The sequence below is a fragment of the Salmo trutta genome, chromosome 13 (genome assembly GCF_901001165.1).
Source record: "Salmo trutta chromosome 13, fSalTru1.1, whole genome shotgun sequence".
Classification (NCBI taxonomy): Eukaryota; Metazoa; Chordata; class Actinopteri; order Salmoniformes; family Salmonidae; genus Salmo; species Salmo trutta.
This window is the reverse complement of record NC_042969.1, coordinates 71,005,484-71,021,416: the sequence shown is the minus strand read 5'-3', so window position 1 is coordinate 71,021,416 and position 15,933 is coordinate 71,005,484. Positions and strand designations below refer to the sequence as shown.

At 41.9% G+C, this 15,933-nt stretch overlaps 1 protein-coding gene across 1 annotated transcript in view; it reads left to right on the top strand.

Annotated features, from left to right (window-relative positions):
• The window catches only part of LOC115206461 (tsukushin-like), a 30,230-nt gene extending 20,123 nt beyond the window's left edge, over positions 1-10,107 (top strand). Inside the window, exon 2 of the mRNA XM_029773493.1 lies at positions 8,692-10,107. Coding sequence (XP_029629353.1) covers positions 8,692-9,753 — 1,062 coding nt within the window. The 3' untranslated portion in view covers positions 9,754-10,107. The remainder of the gene's footprint in view (positions 1-8,691) is intronic.
• The last annotated feature ends 5,826 nt before the right edge of the window (positions 10,108-15,933 follow it).

Below are 15,933 nucleotides of genomic sequence, written 5' to 3'. Positions count from 1 at the left end.
CACTTAGGAAGCAACACTGATTGACAATACATTTCACATGCTGTTGTGCAAATGGAATAGACAACAGGTACAAATTATAGGCAATTAGAAAGACACCCCCAATAAAGGAGTGGTTCTGCAGGTGGTGACCACAGACCACTTCTCAGTTCCTATGCTTCCTGGCAGATGTTTTGGTCACTTTTGAATGCTGGCGGTGCTTTCACTCTAGTGGTAGCATGAGACGGAGTCTACAACCCACACAGGTGGCTCAGGTAGTGCAGCTCATCCAGGATGGCACATCAATGCGAGCTGTGGCAAGAAGGTTTGCTGTGTCTGTCAGCGTAGTGTCCAGAGCATGGAGGCGCTACCAGGAGACAGGCCAGTACATCAGGAGACGTGGAGGAGGCCGTAGGAGGGCAACAACCCAGCAGCAGGACCGCTACCTCCGCCTTTGTGCAAGGAGGAGCAGGAGAAGCACTGCCAGAGCCCTGCAAAATGACCTCCAGCAGGCCACAAATGTGCATGTGTCTGCTCAAACGGTCAGAAACAGACTCCATGAGGGTGGTATGAGGGCCCGACGTCCACAGGTGGGGGTTGTGCTTACAGCCCAACACCGTGCAGGACGTTTGGCATTTGCCAGAGAACACCAAGATTGGCAAATTCGCCACTGGCGCCCTGTGCACTTCACAGATGAAAGCAGGTTCACACTGAGCACGTGACAGACGTGACAGAGTCTGGAGACGCCGTGGAGAACATTCTGCTGCCTGCAACATCCTCCAGCATGACCGGTTTGGCGGTGGGTCAGTCATGGTGTGGGGTGGCATTTCTTTGGGGGGCCGCACAGCCCTCCATGTGCTCGCCAGAGGTAGCCTGACTGCCATTAGGTACCGAGATGAGATCCTCAGACCCCTTGTGAGACCATATGCTGGTGCGGTTGGCCCTGGGTTCCTCCTAATGCAAGACAATGCTAGACCTCGTGGCTGGAGTGTGTCAGCAGTTCCTGCAAGAGGAAGGCATTGATGCTATGGACTGGCCCGCCCGTTCCCCAGACCTGAATCCAATTGAGCACATCTGGGACATCATGTCTCGCTCCATCCACCAACGCCACGTTGCACCACAGACTGTCCAGGAGTTGGCAGATGCTTTAGTCCAGGTCTGGGAGGAGATCCCTCAGGAGACCATCCGCCACTTCATCAGGAGCATGCTCAGGCGTTATAGGGAGGTCATACAGGCACGTGGAGGCCACACACACTACTGAGCCTCATTTTGACTTGTTTTAAGGACATTACATCAAAGTTGGATCAGTCTGTAGTGTGGTTTTCCACTTTAATTTTGAGTGTGACTCCAAATCCAGACCTCCATGGGTTGATAAATTGGATTTCCATTGATTATTTTTGTGTGATTTTGTTGTCAGCACATTCAACTATGTAAAGAAAAAAGTATTTAATAAGATTATTTATTTCATTCAGATCTAGGATGTGTTTTTTAAGTGTTCCCTTTTATTTTTTTGAGCAGTATATATACATAATTTTCCTACCTCATGATGCCATCTATTTTGTGAAGTACACCAGTCCCTCCTGCAGCAAAGCACCCCTACAACATGATGCTGCCACCCTCGTGCTTCAAGGTTGGGATGGTTCTTTGGCTTGCAAGCCTCCCCCTTTTTCCTCCAAACATAACGATGGTCATTATGGCCAAACAGTTCTATTTCTCCAAAAGTACGATATTTCTCCCCATGTGCTGTTGCAAACCGTAGTCTGTTTTTTTATGGCGGGTTTGGAGAAGTGGCTTCTTCCTTGCTGAGCAGCCTTTCAGGTTATGTCGATATAGGACTCGTTTTACTGTGGATATAGATACTTTTGTACTTTTCCTCCAGCATCTTCACAAGGTCCTTTGCTGTTGTTCTGGGATTGATTTGCACCAAAGTACATTCATCTCTAGGAGACAGAACGCGTCTCCTTTCTGAGCAGTATGATGGCTGCGAGGTCCCATGGTGTTTATACTTGCGTACTATTGTTTGTATAGATGAACGTGGTACCTTCAGGCATTTAGAAATTGCTCCCAAGGACAAACCAGGCTTGTGGAGGTCTACAATTGTTTTTCTGAGGTCTTGGCTGATTTCTTTTGATTTTCCTATGATGTCAAGCAAAGAGGCACTGAGTTTGAAGGTAGGCCTTGAAATACAACCACAGGTACACCTCCAGTTGACTCAAATTATGTCAATTAGCATGTCAGAAGCTTCCATGACATAATTTTCTGGAATTTTCCAAGCTGTTTAAAGGCACAGTCAACTTAGTGTATGTAAACTTCTGCAATTGTGATGGTGACTTATAAGTGAAATAATCTGTCTGTATACAATTCTTGGAAAAATTACTTGTGTCATGCACAAAGTAGATGGCTGAACCGACTTGCCAAAACTATAGTTTGTTAACAAGAAATTTGTGGAGTGGTTGAAAAGTTTTAAAACTTCCGACTTCAACTGTATACTACTATGAGATAGTACTCCCTTATTTCTGCTTTTCATCGCCTTTTATAAAATGACAACAATGCCTTGCTAGCTGACTTACTTTTCCACTGTCGAAGCACTGTTTCCTGAAGCATTCTGTCCTGTTCTGAAAGAATTCCCTGGGTATACCATCATGCTGTGGATGTTTGGTCAGGGTGTGTCGTTATATGAATTTGTTCGTTTTGATTGACTCATTACTAAGCACTTCCCCGCACAAAACACATTGACGGAGCTCCTCGTTAATTCTCAAAGTTTGTATGAAAGAGAATCTTATCGGTTTATTGGCTTTTCATGATGATTGAGCTCAGTCAGAACTTGTTGCGAGAATGAGACCATTTGGCGAGTGGGAATGACAAATCAATGGCTTACAGCGCATCGTCGGCTGTTGAATGACAGCGCTGCAAATAATAAATACATAATTGCCACATATGTTCTGGAAAAACCCCAATACTAGCTATTTATTTTCATTAACTGAAGTTCAATTTCAATAGGCGAACAAGAAGTGGCAACCTAGCTAATACTAACTCACAAATATTCCTAAATCATTGCTAAGAATAATGAAAACGACTGCAGTTTCTACTGGTCATTGTTTTCAGGCTGGTTGTATTAGTGCTAGCTATGTACCAAGCTAAAGCTAGTTACCCCAGAAGTTGCAGTCGAACAAATTATGCTTTATTACCAACTCGGTATTGTTAACACATCGTTCGTGGCCAGTGTTTGTTTGCAGATTTTTTTTACAGCTTTGACAGTGCTACTGTATCTTTTTTGACACGCAACGACCCAAACGGCGTTCCATAGTATATATGTCGTGAAGCTAATAGCAGTGACGCTATTACTCTGTAAGGGCAACATCTGGGCAACATCTGAAAAATAGCGCACTTGTTAATGTGTACCTGTTCTCGACCAGTCGACGAAGCCAACATCACCCACGACAGAGAACGGTTGTTTGTCAAGGGCAAGGAATTCAATTATTTTGGCTTTGTTAAGGACAGACGTTCCGCTAGCGGAACGCGTCACCAATATCCAATGGTAGAGCATGGCGCGAAATACAAATACCTTAAAAATGCTATAACTTCAATTTCTCAAACATATGATTATTTTACACCATTTTAAAGACAAGACTCTCGTTAATCTAACCACATTGTCCGATTTCAAAAAGGCTTTACAGCGAAAGCAAAACATTTAGATTATGTCAGGAGAGTACCCTGCCAAAAGTAATCACACAGCCATTTTCCAAGCAAGCATATATGTCACAAAAACCAAAACCACAGCTAAATGAGGCACGAACCTTTGATGATCTTCATCAGATGACACTCCTAGGACATTATGTTATACAATACATGCATGTTTTGTTCAATCAAGTTCATATTTATATCAAAAAACAGCTTTTTACACGAGCATGTGATGTTCAGAACTAGCATACCCACTGCAAACTTCCGGTGAATTTACTAAATTACTCACAATAAACGTTCACAAAAAACACAACAATTATTTTAAGAATTATAGATACAGAACTCCTTTATGCAATCGCGGTGTCAGATTTTAAAATAGCTTTTCGGCGAAAGCACATTTTGCAATATTCTGAGTAGATAGCTCGGCCATCACAGGCTAGCTAATTTGACACCCACCAAGTTTGGTGCTCACTAAACTCAAAATTACTATAAGAAAAATTGGATTACCTTTGCTGTTCTTCGTCAGAATGCACTCCCAGGACTTCTACTTCAACAACAAATGTTGTTTTGGTTCGAAATAATCCATAGTTATATTGAAATAGCTCCGTTTTGTTCGTGCGTTGAGGTCACTATCCGAAGGGTATTTCGTGACAAAAAAATTCAAAATATTCCATTATCGTACTTCGAAGCATGTCAAACGCTGTTTAAAATCAATTTTTATGCTATTTTTCTCGTAAAATAGCGATAATATTCCAACCGGGCGACGTTGTATTCGTTCAAAGACTGAAAGAAAAACATGGAGTCGTCTCGTGCACACGCATCTCCAGTGTCATTGTTCCCTGCCTGACCACTCACAAAAACTCCTGCTGTTTTTCGCCCAGAGACTGCAGAGACGTCATTCCACTTTCTGGCGCCTTCTGAGAGCCAATGGAAGCCTTAGAAAATGTCACGTTACAGCAGAGATGCTGTATTTTTGATAGAGATGCCACAGAAGGAGAACAAATTGTCAGACAGGGCACTTCCTGTATGGAATCTTCTCAGGTTTTGGCCTGCCATATGAGTTCTGTTATACTCACAGACACCATTCAAACAGTTTTAGAAACTTAAGAGTGTTTTCTATCCAAATCTACTAATTATATGCATATTCTAGTTTCTGGGCAGGAGTAGTAACCAGATTAAATCGGGTACGTTTTTTTATCCGGCCGTGAAAATACTGCCCCCTATCCCAAACAGGTTAACCTGTTTGGGATAGGGGGCAGTATTTCACACTGGATACAGGGAAACTGACTTATTAATGTGCAAATCTGATAGATCTTTGCCGAATAATTTTTTTTAACCAACATTTTGCGACATTACTCAAATTCGGTATACATTTGCCTGATTTAAACATCAGAACCAGTATTACTGGGCTTTTTTAAACCTTCAGATTAATAAAATAAACCGTCTCAACCACCACACAAAATGAAAAGCTCCAGTTGAGTATATCAGAGTTTCTGGGAAGCTTAACACATAATCAGCCTTCATGTTGAATCTCAAGTATTCCAGATGTCCTTTTTGATTATCCAACATCCCCTGTTACATAAGAACATTCTGTAGCCTTTGCAGGCCATTCTGTAGCCTTTGGAACTTTTCAAACTTTTTACTTCAGTGGACTAAATCAGGGCCACGCAGTGTTTCTTGGTAGTCTTAAACAAATCTACTTAGAAACGAAAGTATACACCTCACACACATGGCCAAGTTGTTAAAAAAAGACACCTGTACCATGCTAGATAAAGTATGTATTACATTTTGAGTTTGCATCCCAATATTACACTTTATATACATCACTGAAGACTGAAATATAACAAAACCCCTTGACATAGAAACACCGGATTTTCTGCTGTTTAATTGTTTTTAAATTAATTATGAAATTATGAAAGATATTAATAACATTCCACCCATGAGGCCATTAGAGGTCAATTTGGTCATTTGACTACAGGAAAACTTGATGTGATAACCTTCCACGGACTTTACCTAACTTTGGCCCACTGCACAAATTAATGATCAATCCTTCAATGGCTTTTCTGCTGGGTCATGCTTGGGTATACACCTCCTGAACACTTATCCAGTTGTTATACAACTACAACTGTTAAAGCAGCAATCAGCAATTGAAATAACACTAAAGCTCTCCCCACCACTGTTTTGGTAAAAAGCTGTTGGGATGGGGTTAGAGAAATGTTACTACTCTCAAAAGACAGAGCTATAGATGCAAGGACAGACCATCCATGATATCAAAATGATAGTTTTAACCATGTTTTTAGGCAATACAGTGTTTGTTTTCATTTACTTTGTTTACAAACATTGGTGTAAAATAAGCTTATATTTTGTATTCTAATGGGGTATGACAGTTTAACTAAACTCATGAGGCATTTATAAGTTATATTCTTTAAATACTCAATGGGGACATATCATTCATTTATAAGTACAAATTAACTGCTGATTGCCCCTTTAACCTTTGTCCAATTTCCATGTGTTGCGTGTGGTTACTCTGTGCTCTGCTCATTATGGCAGTGTTGCTGCCAAATGCACAAAGCGGTTTAGAAGCAGATCATTTTTCCTGCACAAAGGACGCAGGTTAGGTGGGTTCAGGAACAAAAGTCCTGCGAACCACTAGCCTTCTCAGTTAGATATCTTGAGCTGTGCAGTGAACAAGAAACTATCAACAACAACAGAAAATAGTGTTATGAAGTGCATTTTCATTTTTAGTTATTGCTTGGTTATTCAACTTATTTAAATGTTTTCAAGGTTTCTGAAGGAATCATTTAACTGTTTTGCCAATGGCATTCCATTGTTATTTGTGATACGGTAGTCATCAATGCGTGCCTTTTGCCACACAATACTTAATATGTGAATGTGAACTTTCTAATGAGTAGCTACTGGTGTATTAGACATCTTTATACATAACTGTCGGCTTGGAGGAGACCGATGAGGACTTTCCTAAAGACACATTAGACAGATTAGACACAGATATTATAAGGACCTTCAGTGATGATGTCTCCGCTTGCATCATCACAACCATGAATAGTTTGTGTTGTAAACTAAGAAAACATTTGTGATACATTTTGATAAAGAAAATGAGGTCAAATCCATTGGGAGCCCAAAGAAAAGGGAAATTAGGGCTGTTGATGTGTGTTGCAAGGAAAGCTTGAAGTGTATCCATAAACAAGAGTAACAAAGATGGCTACGTTGGCATTTTGAAAGGAAAAACTCTTTATTTGAATTCTAAAACTACATTTACTGTCTGTTCTGAGTGTAATCTTCAATGTTATGTTGTTCAGATAAGTGGCTTGAGGGAAGGAATACAGTTTAAAAACATGAACTACTAACACGCGTCTGCTAAATAAAAATTATACAAATCAAAAAAGTAAATTATGGCCGTTAACACATTTGTCATATTTATTTTGTTTTTAATGTTATGTGGAGATAAACACATTATGTTTATGCATTAACGCTAGCTGTATGTATTTATATCTCCGTAATGGATTGCATATCAATGTGACTCGCAGCTTATTTACTCCCTGTAGTGTCTATGGAGCCCCGATCTCCTCTTAACTTATCAGGATGTTGCTCTGTTCACCAGATGATGCAGAGTGTTGTTAATGGCCCATATACTGTGTGTTTATTTCGGGTCACTGAAAATTATATCCAATTAGCTGTACCTTTTTATATTTGAAAAAAGGGAAGAGATTAGATTATTAGTATTCCATGTATCTCTCCGTTTACCTTTTCTTAGATATACTACATGACCAAAAGTATGTGGACACCTGCTCATCGAACATCTCATTCCAAAATCATGGACATTAATATGTAGTTGGTCCCCTGTTTATTGCTATGACAACCTCCACTCTTCTGGGAAGGCTTTCCACTAGATGTGGGAACATTTCTGCAGGGACTTGCTTCCATTCAGCCACAAGAGCATTAGTGGGGTCGAGGCACTGATGTTGGGCAATTAGGTCTGGCTCACAGTCTGCATTCCAATTCATCCCAAAGGTGTTCGATGGGGTTGAGGTCAGGGCTCTGTGCAGGCCACTCAAGTTCTTCCACACCGATCTCGACAAACCATTTCTGTATGGACCTCGCTTTTTGCATGGGGGTATTGTCATGCTGAAACAGGAAAGGGTCTTCCCCAAACTGTTGCCACAAAGTTGGAAGCACAGAATTGTCTATAATGTCATTGTATGCTGTGGCGTTAAGATTTCACTTCACTGGAACTAAGGGGCCTAGCCCGAACCATGTAAAACAGACCCAGACCAATATTCCTCTTCCACCAAACTTTACAGTTGGCACTAAGCATTGGGGCAAGTAGTGTTCTCCTGGCAGCCGCCAAACCCAGATTCGTCCATTGGATTCCCAGATGGTGAAGCGGGATTCATTACTCCAGAAAACACGTTTCCACTGCTCCAGAGTCCAAAGGCGGAGCGCTTTACACCACTCGAGCTGACGCTTGGCATTGCGCATGGTGATCTTGGGCTTGTGTGCGGCTGCTCGGCCATGGAAACCCTTTTCATGAAGCTCCCGATGAACATTTGTTGTGCTGACGTTGCTTCCCTAGGTAGTTTGGAACTCGGTATTGAGTGTTGCAACTGAGGACAGACTATTTTTACAAGCTTCAGCACTCAGTGGTCCCATTCTGTCGCCTACCACTTCGTGGCTGAGCCGTTGTTGCTCCTAGACATTTCCACTTCACAAAAACAGAACTTACAGTTGACCAGGGGAAGCTCTAGCAGGGCAGAAATTTGACAAACTGACTTGCTGGAAGGGTGGCATCCTATGACGGTGCCACGTTGAAAGTCACTGAGCTCTCCAGTAAGGCCATTCTACTGCCAATGTTTGTCTATGGAGATTGCATGGCGGTGTTCTCGATTTTATACACCTGTCAGCAACGGGTGTGGCTGAAATAGCCGAATCCACTAATTTGAAGAGGTGTCCACATACACTAAAAGTATCTGAATACATTTGACGTAACATCTTTGTTTTGTTTTTGTGTCCCCTCAGAGCATGATGGCGTTTCTCCTGTATGTTAGCCTGTGGATGCTCCTGGCTGTCCATGGCCAGGCTGGAGCCGTGAAGAACTGCCACCCGGGTTGCCACTGTGAGGTGGAGAGCTTCGGCCTGTTCGACAGCTTCAGCCTGACCAGGGTGGACTGCAGGGGAGTGGGCCCTAGCATCAACCCCATCTCCATCCCCCTGGACACTGCCCACCTGGACCTGTCCTCCAACTCCATGTCCCTGCTGACCGACACCATGCTCTCTGGGCCTGGCTATACCACCTTGGTCAGCCTGGACCTCAGCAACAACCTCATCTCCATGGTCAGCCCCAAGGCCCTGTCCAGGCTGCGCTACCTGGAGTCTCTGGACCTCAGCCACAACTCGTTGGAGGGCCTGGAAGAGGGCTGCTTCTCTGGCCTCCCCCTGGCCGAGGTGGACCTCAGCCACAACCACTTCCGGGAGTTTGATCTGGACATGTTCATCACTAAAGATCACGGAGAGCCAATCAGCGTGGATCTGTCCCACAACCGGCTGACAGTGGTCTCCTGGAGTTCTTCTCGGAGCCCCTTGCTACATGTCCAGAGCCTGACTCTAGCAGCCAACCAGCTGAGGGCCGTGCCCAAGCTAAAAGGCATCCTGCTGAGGGACCTAAGCCTGGATGGGAACAGTATCTCCCACATTGAGGAGGGTGCTTTTGAGGACCTCAAGGACCTTGTTTACCTGTCCCTCAGTGGGCTTCCTGAGCTCTTTAACATCCAGCCCAACTGTTTCAGAGGCCTACAGAGCCTTCAGGTCTTGGACCTGTCCAACAACGCCAAGTTAAAAACACTGAGCCCAGCTGTGTTCAGTGGACTTGTGTCTCTACAGGAGCTCAATCTGTCCAACTCTGGAGTAACGTCATTACCAAATAACATGCTAAGTCACTTGCCAAGCATCAAGAGTATTACCCTGGGCCAGAATATCCATTGTTGGAGGGCTCAAAAGCAGGGCCAGTTTCACAGGCAGCTTGGACAGGAACAGAAACATGACGAGGTGCTAACCTGTGACGTTGAAGGGGTTATCTCGTGATTGTGTTCAGATCGTTGCCTTCAGTATGGACATCTAGCTAACACATTAGTGCTAAAACTGTGCCTTATATCACTATATGCAAAGAACACTTTTTGTTATTGCTGCCAATCATGATAATTACTATTTGAATAGTTTTTGTTTAAATTTAAATTAAAAAATGTTTATTTTGCTTTTATTCCAAAGGCCTGAGGTATTTATATTAATCCACTGTACTATCACGTCATGCTTGCTATGCATAAAGCATGTCTTTCAACTACAGTAGCAAGCTAGCAATAGCATTGATGGATATTATATTAAAACCATTTCGTTTTTTAGGATCTGGAAATAGAAACAGACCTCAGCCATTAGGAAAAATATTGTTATATTCCATAACAATTATCAGATCATTGAAGTATACACATTACTATGCAAGGACCACCCTTATTTCAGAACGAAAGGTAAACATCTTATGTAGAGTATATAGTTAAGTATGTCTATCATAGGAAGCTGGTGGGAGGAGCTATAGGAGGACGGGCTCATTGTAATGGCTGGAATAGAATAAATGAAACGGTATCAATCAAATTAATTTTTCAATCAAATGTATTTGTAAAGCCCTTTTTACATCAGCAGATGTCACAAAGTGCTATACAGAAACCCAGCCTAAAACCCCAAACAGGAAGCGATGTAGAAGCACAGTGGCTAGGAAAAACTCCCTAGAAAGACAGGAACCTAGGAAGAAACCTAGAGAGGAACCAGGCTCTGAGGGGTGGCCAGTCCTCTTCTGGCTGTGCCGGGTGAAGATTGGAAACCACATTTGACTATGTTCCATTTATTCCATTCCAGCTGTTGCTATGCGCACATCCTCCTATAGTTCCTTCCACCAGCCTCCTCTGATGTCTAGTTTTATTAAGTGGACGCATTCTCCTGCTATCTTGTTCAGTCATGTTTACATGGTCTAAGACCTAGAAGCCAACATTGCCTGTTCTGTTTCAAAGAGCAGTTACACAACTGAGGTTGAAATGTGGTCTGAACAAATCAATGCATAAACACATTTATGAATGTCACCCAGGGGTTTTTCGCTGCTCCATTATTGAATCAGTTTCTCATGACCATGACCATGGCCATTCATTTCAAAACATAAAACTGTCTCCTTGTACTTGTATTAGACACAGACATGTTTTGTCCTGTATTTTCATATCTCTTCTGACAGAGAAGTGTGTTTTAACTGAAACACTATACCACATGTCATTTGATACATTGTATTATTCACCCTACTTTGAAATATTGTAAATGTCGCAGCTATTCTACAGCATCGACTTTGGATCTACATTGGCCAAAATCCTTCAGATATTCTGTGCAACAACAACTACATGTTTGAACACCTGCCTTGGTTGCTATCCCTGTGGTATAATATGGACCGGAAGAGACAATCAGCCTCATAACTTCACATGAGCTGGTTTGGATGTTAAACATCTGCGTAAAGATTGTATATTTCTTTATCGATAGTGTATAAAACATTAAGAACATCTTCCTAATATTGAGTTGCACCCCTGCCCCCCCCCCCCCCCCCCACCTCCTTGCCTCAGAACAGCCTCAATTTGTCGGGGCATGAACTCTACAAGGTGTCAAACGTTCCACAGGGATTCTGGCCCATGATGACTCCAGTGCTTCCTACAGTTGTGTAAAGTTGGCTGGATGTCCTTTGGGTGGTTGAAAATTCTTGATACACACAGGAAACTGTTGAGGGTGAAAAACTCAGCAGCGGTGCAGTTCTTGACACAAGCGGGTGCGCCTGGCACGTACTACCATACACCGTTCACAGGCACTTAAATATTTTGTCTTGCCCATTCACCCTCTAAATGGCACATGTACACAATTCATGTCTCAAGGCTTTAAAATCCTTCTTTAACCTGTGTCCTCCCCTTCATCTACACTGATTGAAGTAGATTTAACAAGTGACATCAATAAGGGATCATAGCTTTCACCTGGATTCACCTGGTCAGTCTGTCGTGGAAAGAGCAGGTGTTCTTAATGTTTTGTACACTCAGTTCTAACTTTATAAATGTAAAATAAATGGATTATTCTCACACTGACAGCTGTCCAAATAGTTTTGTAATGTGTGTGTAATGAAGCCGCCAGTTAGTACCCGCAAAACACCAGTCTCAACGTCAACAGTGAAGAGGCGACTCCAGGATGCTGGCCTTCTAGGCAGAGTTGCAAAGAAAAAGCCATATCTCAGACTGGCCAATAAAAAGAGAAGATTAAGATGGGCAACAGAACACAGACACTGGACAGAGGAACTCTGCCTAGAAGGCCAGCATCCCGGAGTCGCCTCTTCACTGTTGACGTTGAGACTGGTGTTTTGCGGGTACTATTTAATAGAGGTCGACCGATTTCAAGTTTTCATAACAATCGGTAATCGGTATTTTTGGCCACCGATTTGCCGAATAATATTTTTTTTTATTTTTTTTATTATTATTTTTTTTTTTTAAACTTATTTATTTATTTTTAAAGAAAATTGTTTATTTAAAAAAAAAAGTTATACCTTTTTTAAATTATTATTATTTTTTTATTATTATTTTAAAAACATTTTTTTACACCTCTTTGTAACCAGGCAAGTCAGATTAAGAACCTATTCTTATTTTCAATGACGGCCTAGGAACAGGGGTTAATAAATGCCTTGTTCAGGGGGGATTCGGGGATTTGTTTTTGCAACCTTCCGGTTACTAGTCCAACGCTCTAACCACCTGCCTTACATTGCACTCCACGAGGAGCCTGCATGGCAGGCTGACTACCTGTTACGCGAGGGCAGCAAGAAGCCAAGGTAAGTTGCTAGCTAGCATTAAACTTATCTTATAAAAAACTATCAATCTTAACATAATCACTAGTCAACTACACATGGTTGACGATATTACTAGTTTATCTAACGTGTCCTGTGTTGCATATAATAGATGTGGTGCCTGTTAATTTCTCATTGAATCAGAGCCTACTTCGACAAACGGGTGTTAATTTAACAAGCGCATTTGCGAAAAAAGCACTGTCGTTGCACCAATGTACCTAACCATAAACATCAATGCCTTTCTTTAAAACCATACACAAGTATATATTTTTAAACCTGCATATTTAATTAATATTGCCTGCTAACATGAAATTGTGTCACTTATCTTGTGTTCATTGCACGCAGTCAGGGTATATGCAACAGTTTGGGCCGCCTGGCTCGTTGCGAACTAATTTGCCAGAATTTTACGTAATTATGACTTAACATTGAAGGTTGTGCAATGTAACAGGAATATTTAGACTTAGGGATGCCACCCGTTAGATAAAATACAGAACGGTTCCGTATTTCACTGAAAGAAAAAACTTTTCTTTTCGAGATGATAGTTTCCGGATTCGACCATATTAATGACCTAAGGCTCGTATTTCTGTGTGTTATTATGTTATAATTAAGTCTATGATTTGATAGAGCAGTCTGACTGAGCGGTGGTAGACACCAGCAGGCTCGTAAGCATTCATTCAAACAGCACTTTCGTGCGTTTTGCCAGCAGCACTTCGCTGTGCTTCAAGCTGTTTATGACTTCAAGCCGGGTGGGTATAATTTGTGGAACGTTCCAACAGGAATCTATTCCAAAAACTTCGTAAATAACAAGGTAGTCAAAAAACAACGCATACAAAGTTGTATAGCGGCAGAAATAGATACCGGGTAGGGAGTGGTCTATTTCATTGCATTTTTCACTCATCACGTTTATTCCGAAAAATGTCTGTCCTCACTCTGGTTGCCTATGGACAAACATTAAGAATAATCTACGTGGTGAGTTGATGCCTATTCGGCAGCTAGTTAGCTAGGTTTGTATGCATTGTTGGTTGGCAACCTTCTACTTTACATTTAAGTCATTTAGCAGACACTTTTATCCAGAGCAACTTACATTAGTGAATGCATACATTTCATGCTTTTCTTTTTCTTTTTTTTGTACTTGCCCCCCATGGGAATCGAACCCACAACCCTGGCGTTGCACACACCATGCTGGCGTTGCAAACACCATGCTCTACCAACTGAGCCACAGGAATCTGTTGGAACGTTCCACAAATTATACCCACCCCTTCAACCCTATCAACTCCCAAGATTAGGCTGGTGTAACCGATGTGAAATGGCTTGCTAGTTAGCGGGTGCACACTAATAGCGTTTCAAACGTCACTCGCTCTGAGACTTGGAGTAGTTATTCCCCTTGCTCTGCATTGGTAACACTGCTTCGAGGGTGGCTGTTGTCGAGGTAGGGCTCGAGGAGAGGGACAGGAGCTATACTGTTACACTGGCAATACTAAAGTGCCTATAAGAACAGCCAATAGTCAAAGGTATATGAAATACAAATCGTATAGAGAGAAATAGTCCTATAATTCCTATAATAACTACAACCTAAAACTTCTTACCTGGGAATATTGAAGACTCATGTTAAAAGGAACCACCAGCTTTCATATGTTCCCATGTTCTGAGCAAGGTACTTAAACGTTAGCTTTCTTACATGGCACATATTGCACTTTTACTTTCTTTTCCAACACTTTGTTTTGCATTATTTAAACCAAATTGAACATGTTTCATTATTTATTTGAGGCTAAATTGATTTTATTGATGTATTATATTAAGTTAAAGTAAGTGTTCATTCAGTATTGTTGTAATTGTCATTATTACAAATAAATACTTTTTTTTTTTTTAAATCGGCCGATTAATCGGTATCGGCCTTTTTTTGGTCCTCCAATAATCGGTATTGGTATTGGAATTGAAAAATCATAATCGGTCGACCTCTACTATTTAATGAAGCTGCCAGTTGATGACTTGTGAGGCGTCTGTTTCTCAAACTAGACACTCTAATGTACTTGTCTTTCTGCTCAGTTGTGCACCGGGGCCTCTCACTCTTTCTATTCTGGTTAGAGCCAGTTTGCGCTGTTCTGTGAAGGCAGTAGTACACAGCGTTGTACGAGATCTTCAGTTTCTGGCAATTTCTTGCATGGAATAGCCTGCATTTGTCAGAGCAAGAATAGACTGACGAGTTTCAGAAGAAAGTGCTTTGTTTCTGGCCATTTTGAGCCTGTAATCGAACCCACAAATGCTGATGCTCCAGATACTCAACTAGTCTAAAGAAGGCCCGTTTTATTGCTTCATTAATCAGAACAAGTTTTCAGCTGTGCTAACATAATTGCAAAAGTGCTTTCTAATGAGCAATTAGCCTTAAAATCATAAACTTGGATTAGCTAACACAACATGCCATTGGAACACAGGAGTGATGGTTGCTGATAATGGGCCTCTGTACGCCCATGTAGATATTCCATAAAAAATCAGCCATTCTCCGCGACTGGGATGTCCATGGTGTGACGCACAATTGGCCCAGCATCGTCCGGGTTAGGGAGGGTTTGGCCGGCAGGGATATCCTTGTCTCATCGCACACTAGTGACTCCTGTGACGGGCCGGGCGCAGTGCACGCTGACCAGGTCACCAGGTGTACGGTGTTTCCTCCGACACATTGGTGCGGCTGGCTTCCGGGTTGAATGTGCATTGTGTCAAGAAGCAGTGCGGCTAGGTTGGGTTATGTTTCGGAGGACGCATGGCTCTCGACCTTCGCCTCTCCCGAGTCCGTGTGGGAGTTGCAGCGATGAGACAAGACTGTAACTACTATCAATTGGATACCACGAAATTGGGGAGAAAAAAAGGAGGTAAAGAAATCTATATAATAAAAAATTGAAGAATCTGCCATTCCCAGCTACAATAGTCATTTACAACATTAACAATGTCTACACTGTATTTCTGATCAATTTCATGTTATTTTAATAGAAAAAAAATGTGCTTTTCTTTCAAAAACAAGGACATTGCTAAGCGACCCCAAACTTTTGAATGGTAGTGTACATTGTCTGTGTTGCAACACACACCACACTTAAAGCCCACTGTAGTCACTCCAACAGGGTTTCACAATTTCACAGAATTCCCTGTATTTCATAGAGCTGGATTCATGTGATTTCATTTTGTTTGCTGTACTGACTCACAGGATGTGTCCTGTAACAATAGCACTTATGTCTTCCTCAGTGCCTAGTACATCACTTTATTTACTTTCACATGCTGCCTAACTTCCTTCCTTTATTTACTTTGAACTCTGCCTGTAAACGCACACACTCGAGAGGTCCTTAATAAACACAAGCGGTCAGATACACTAGTTC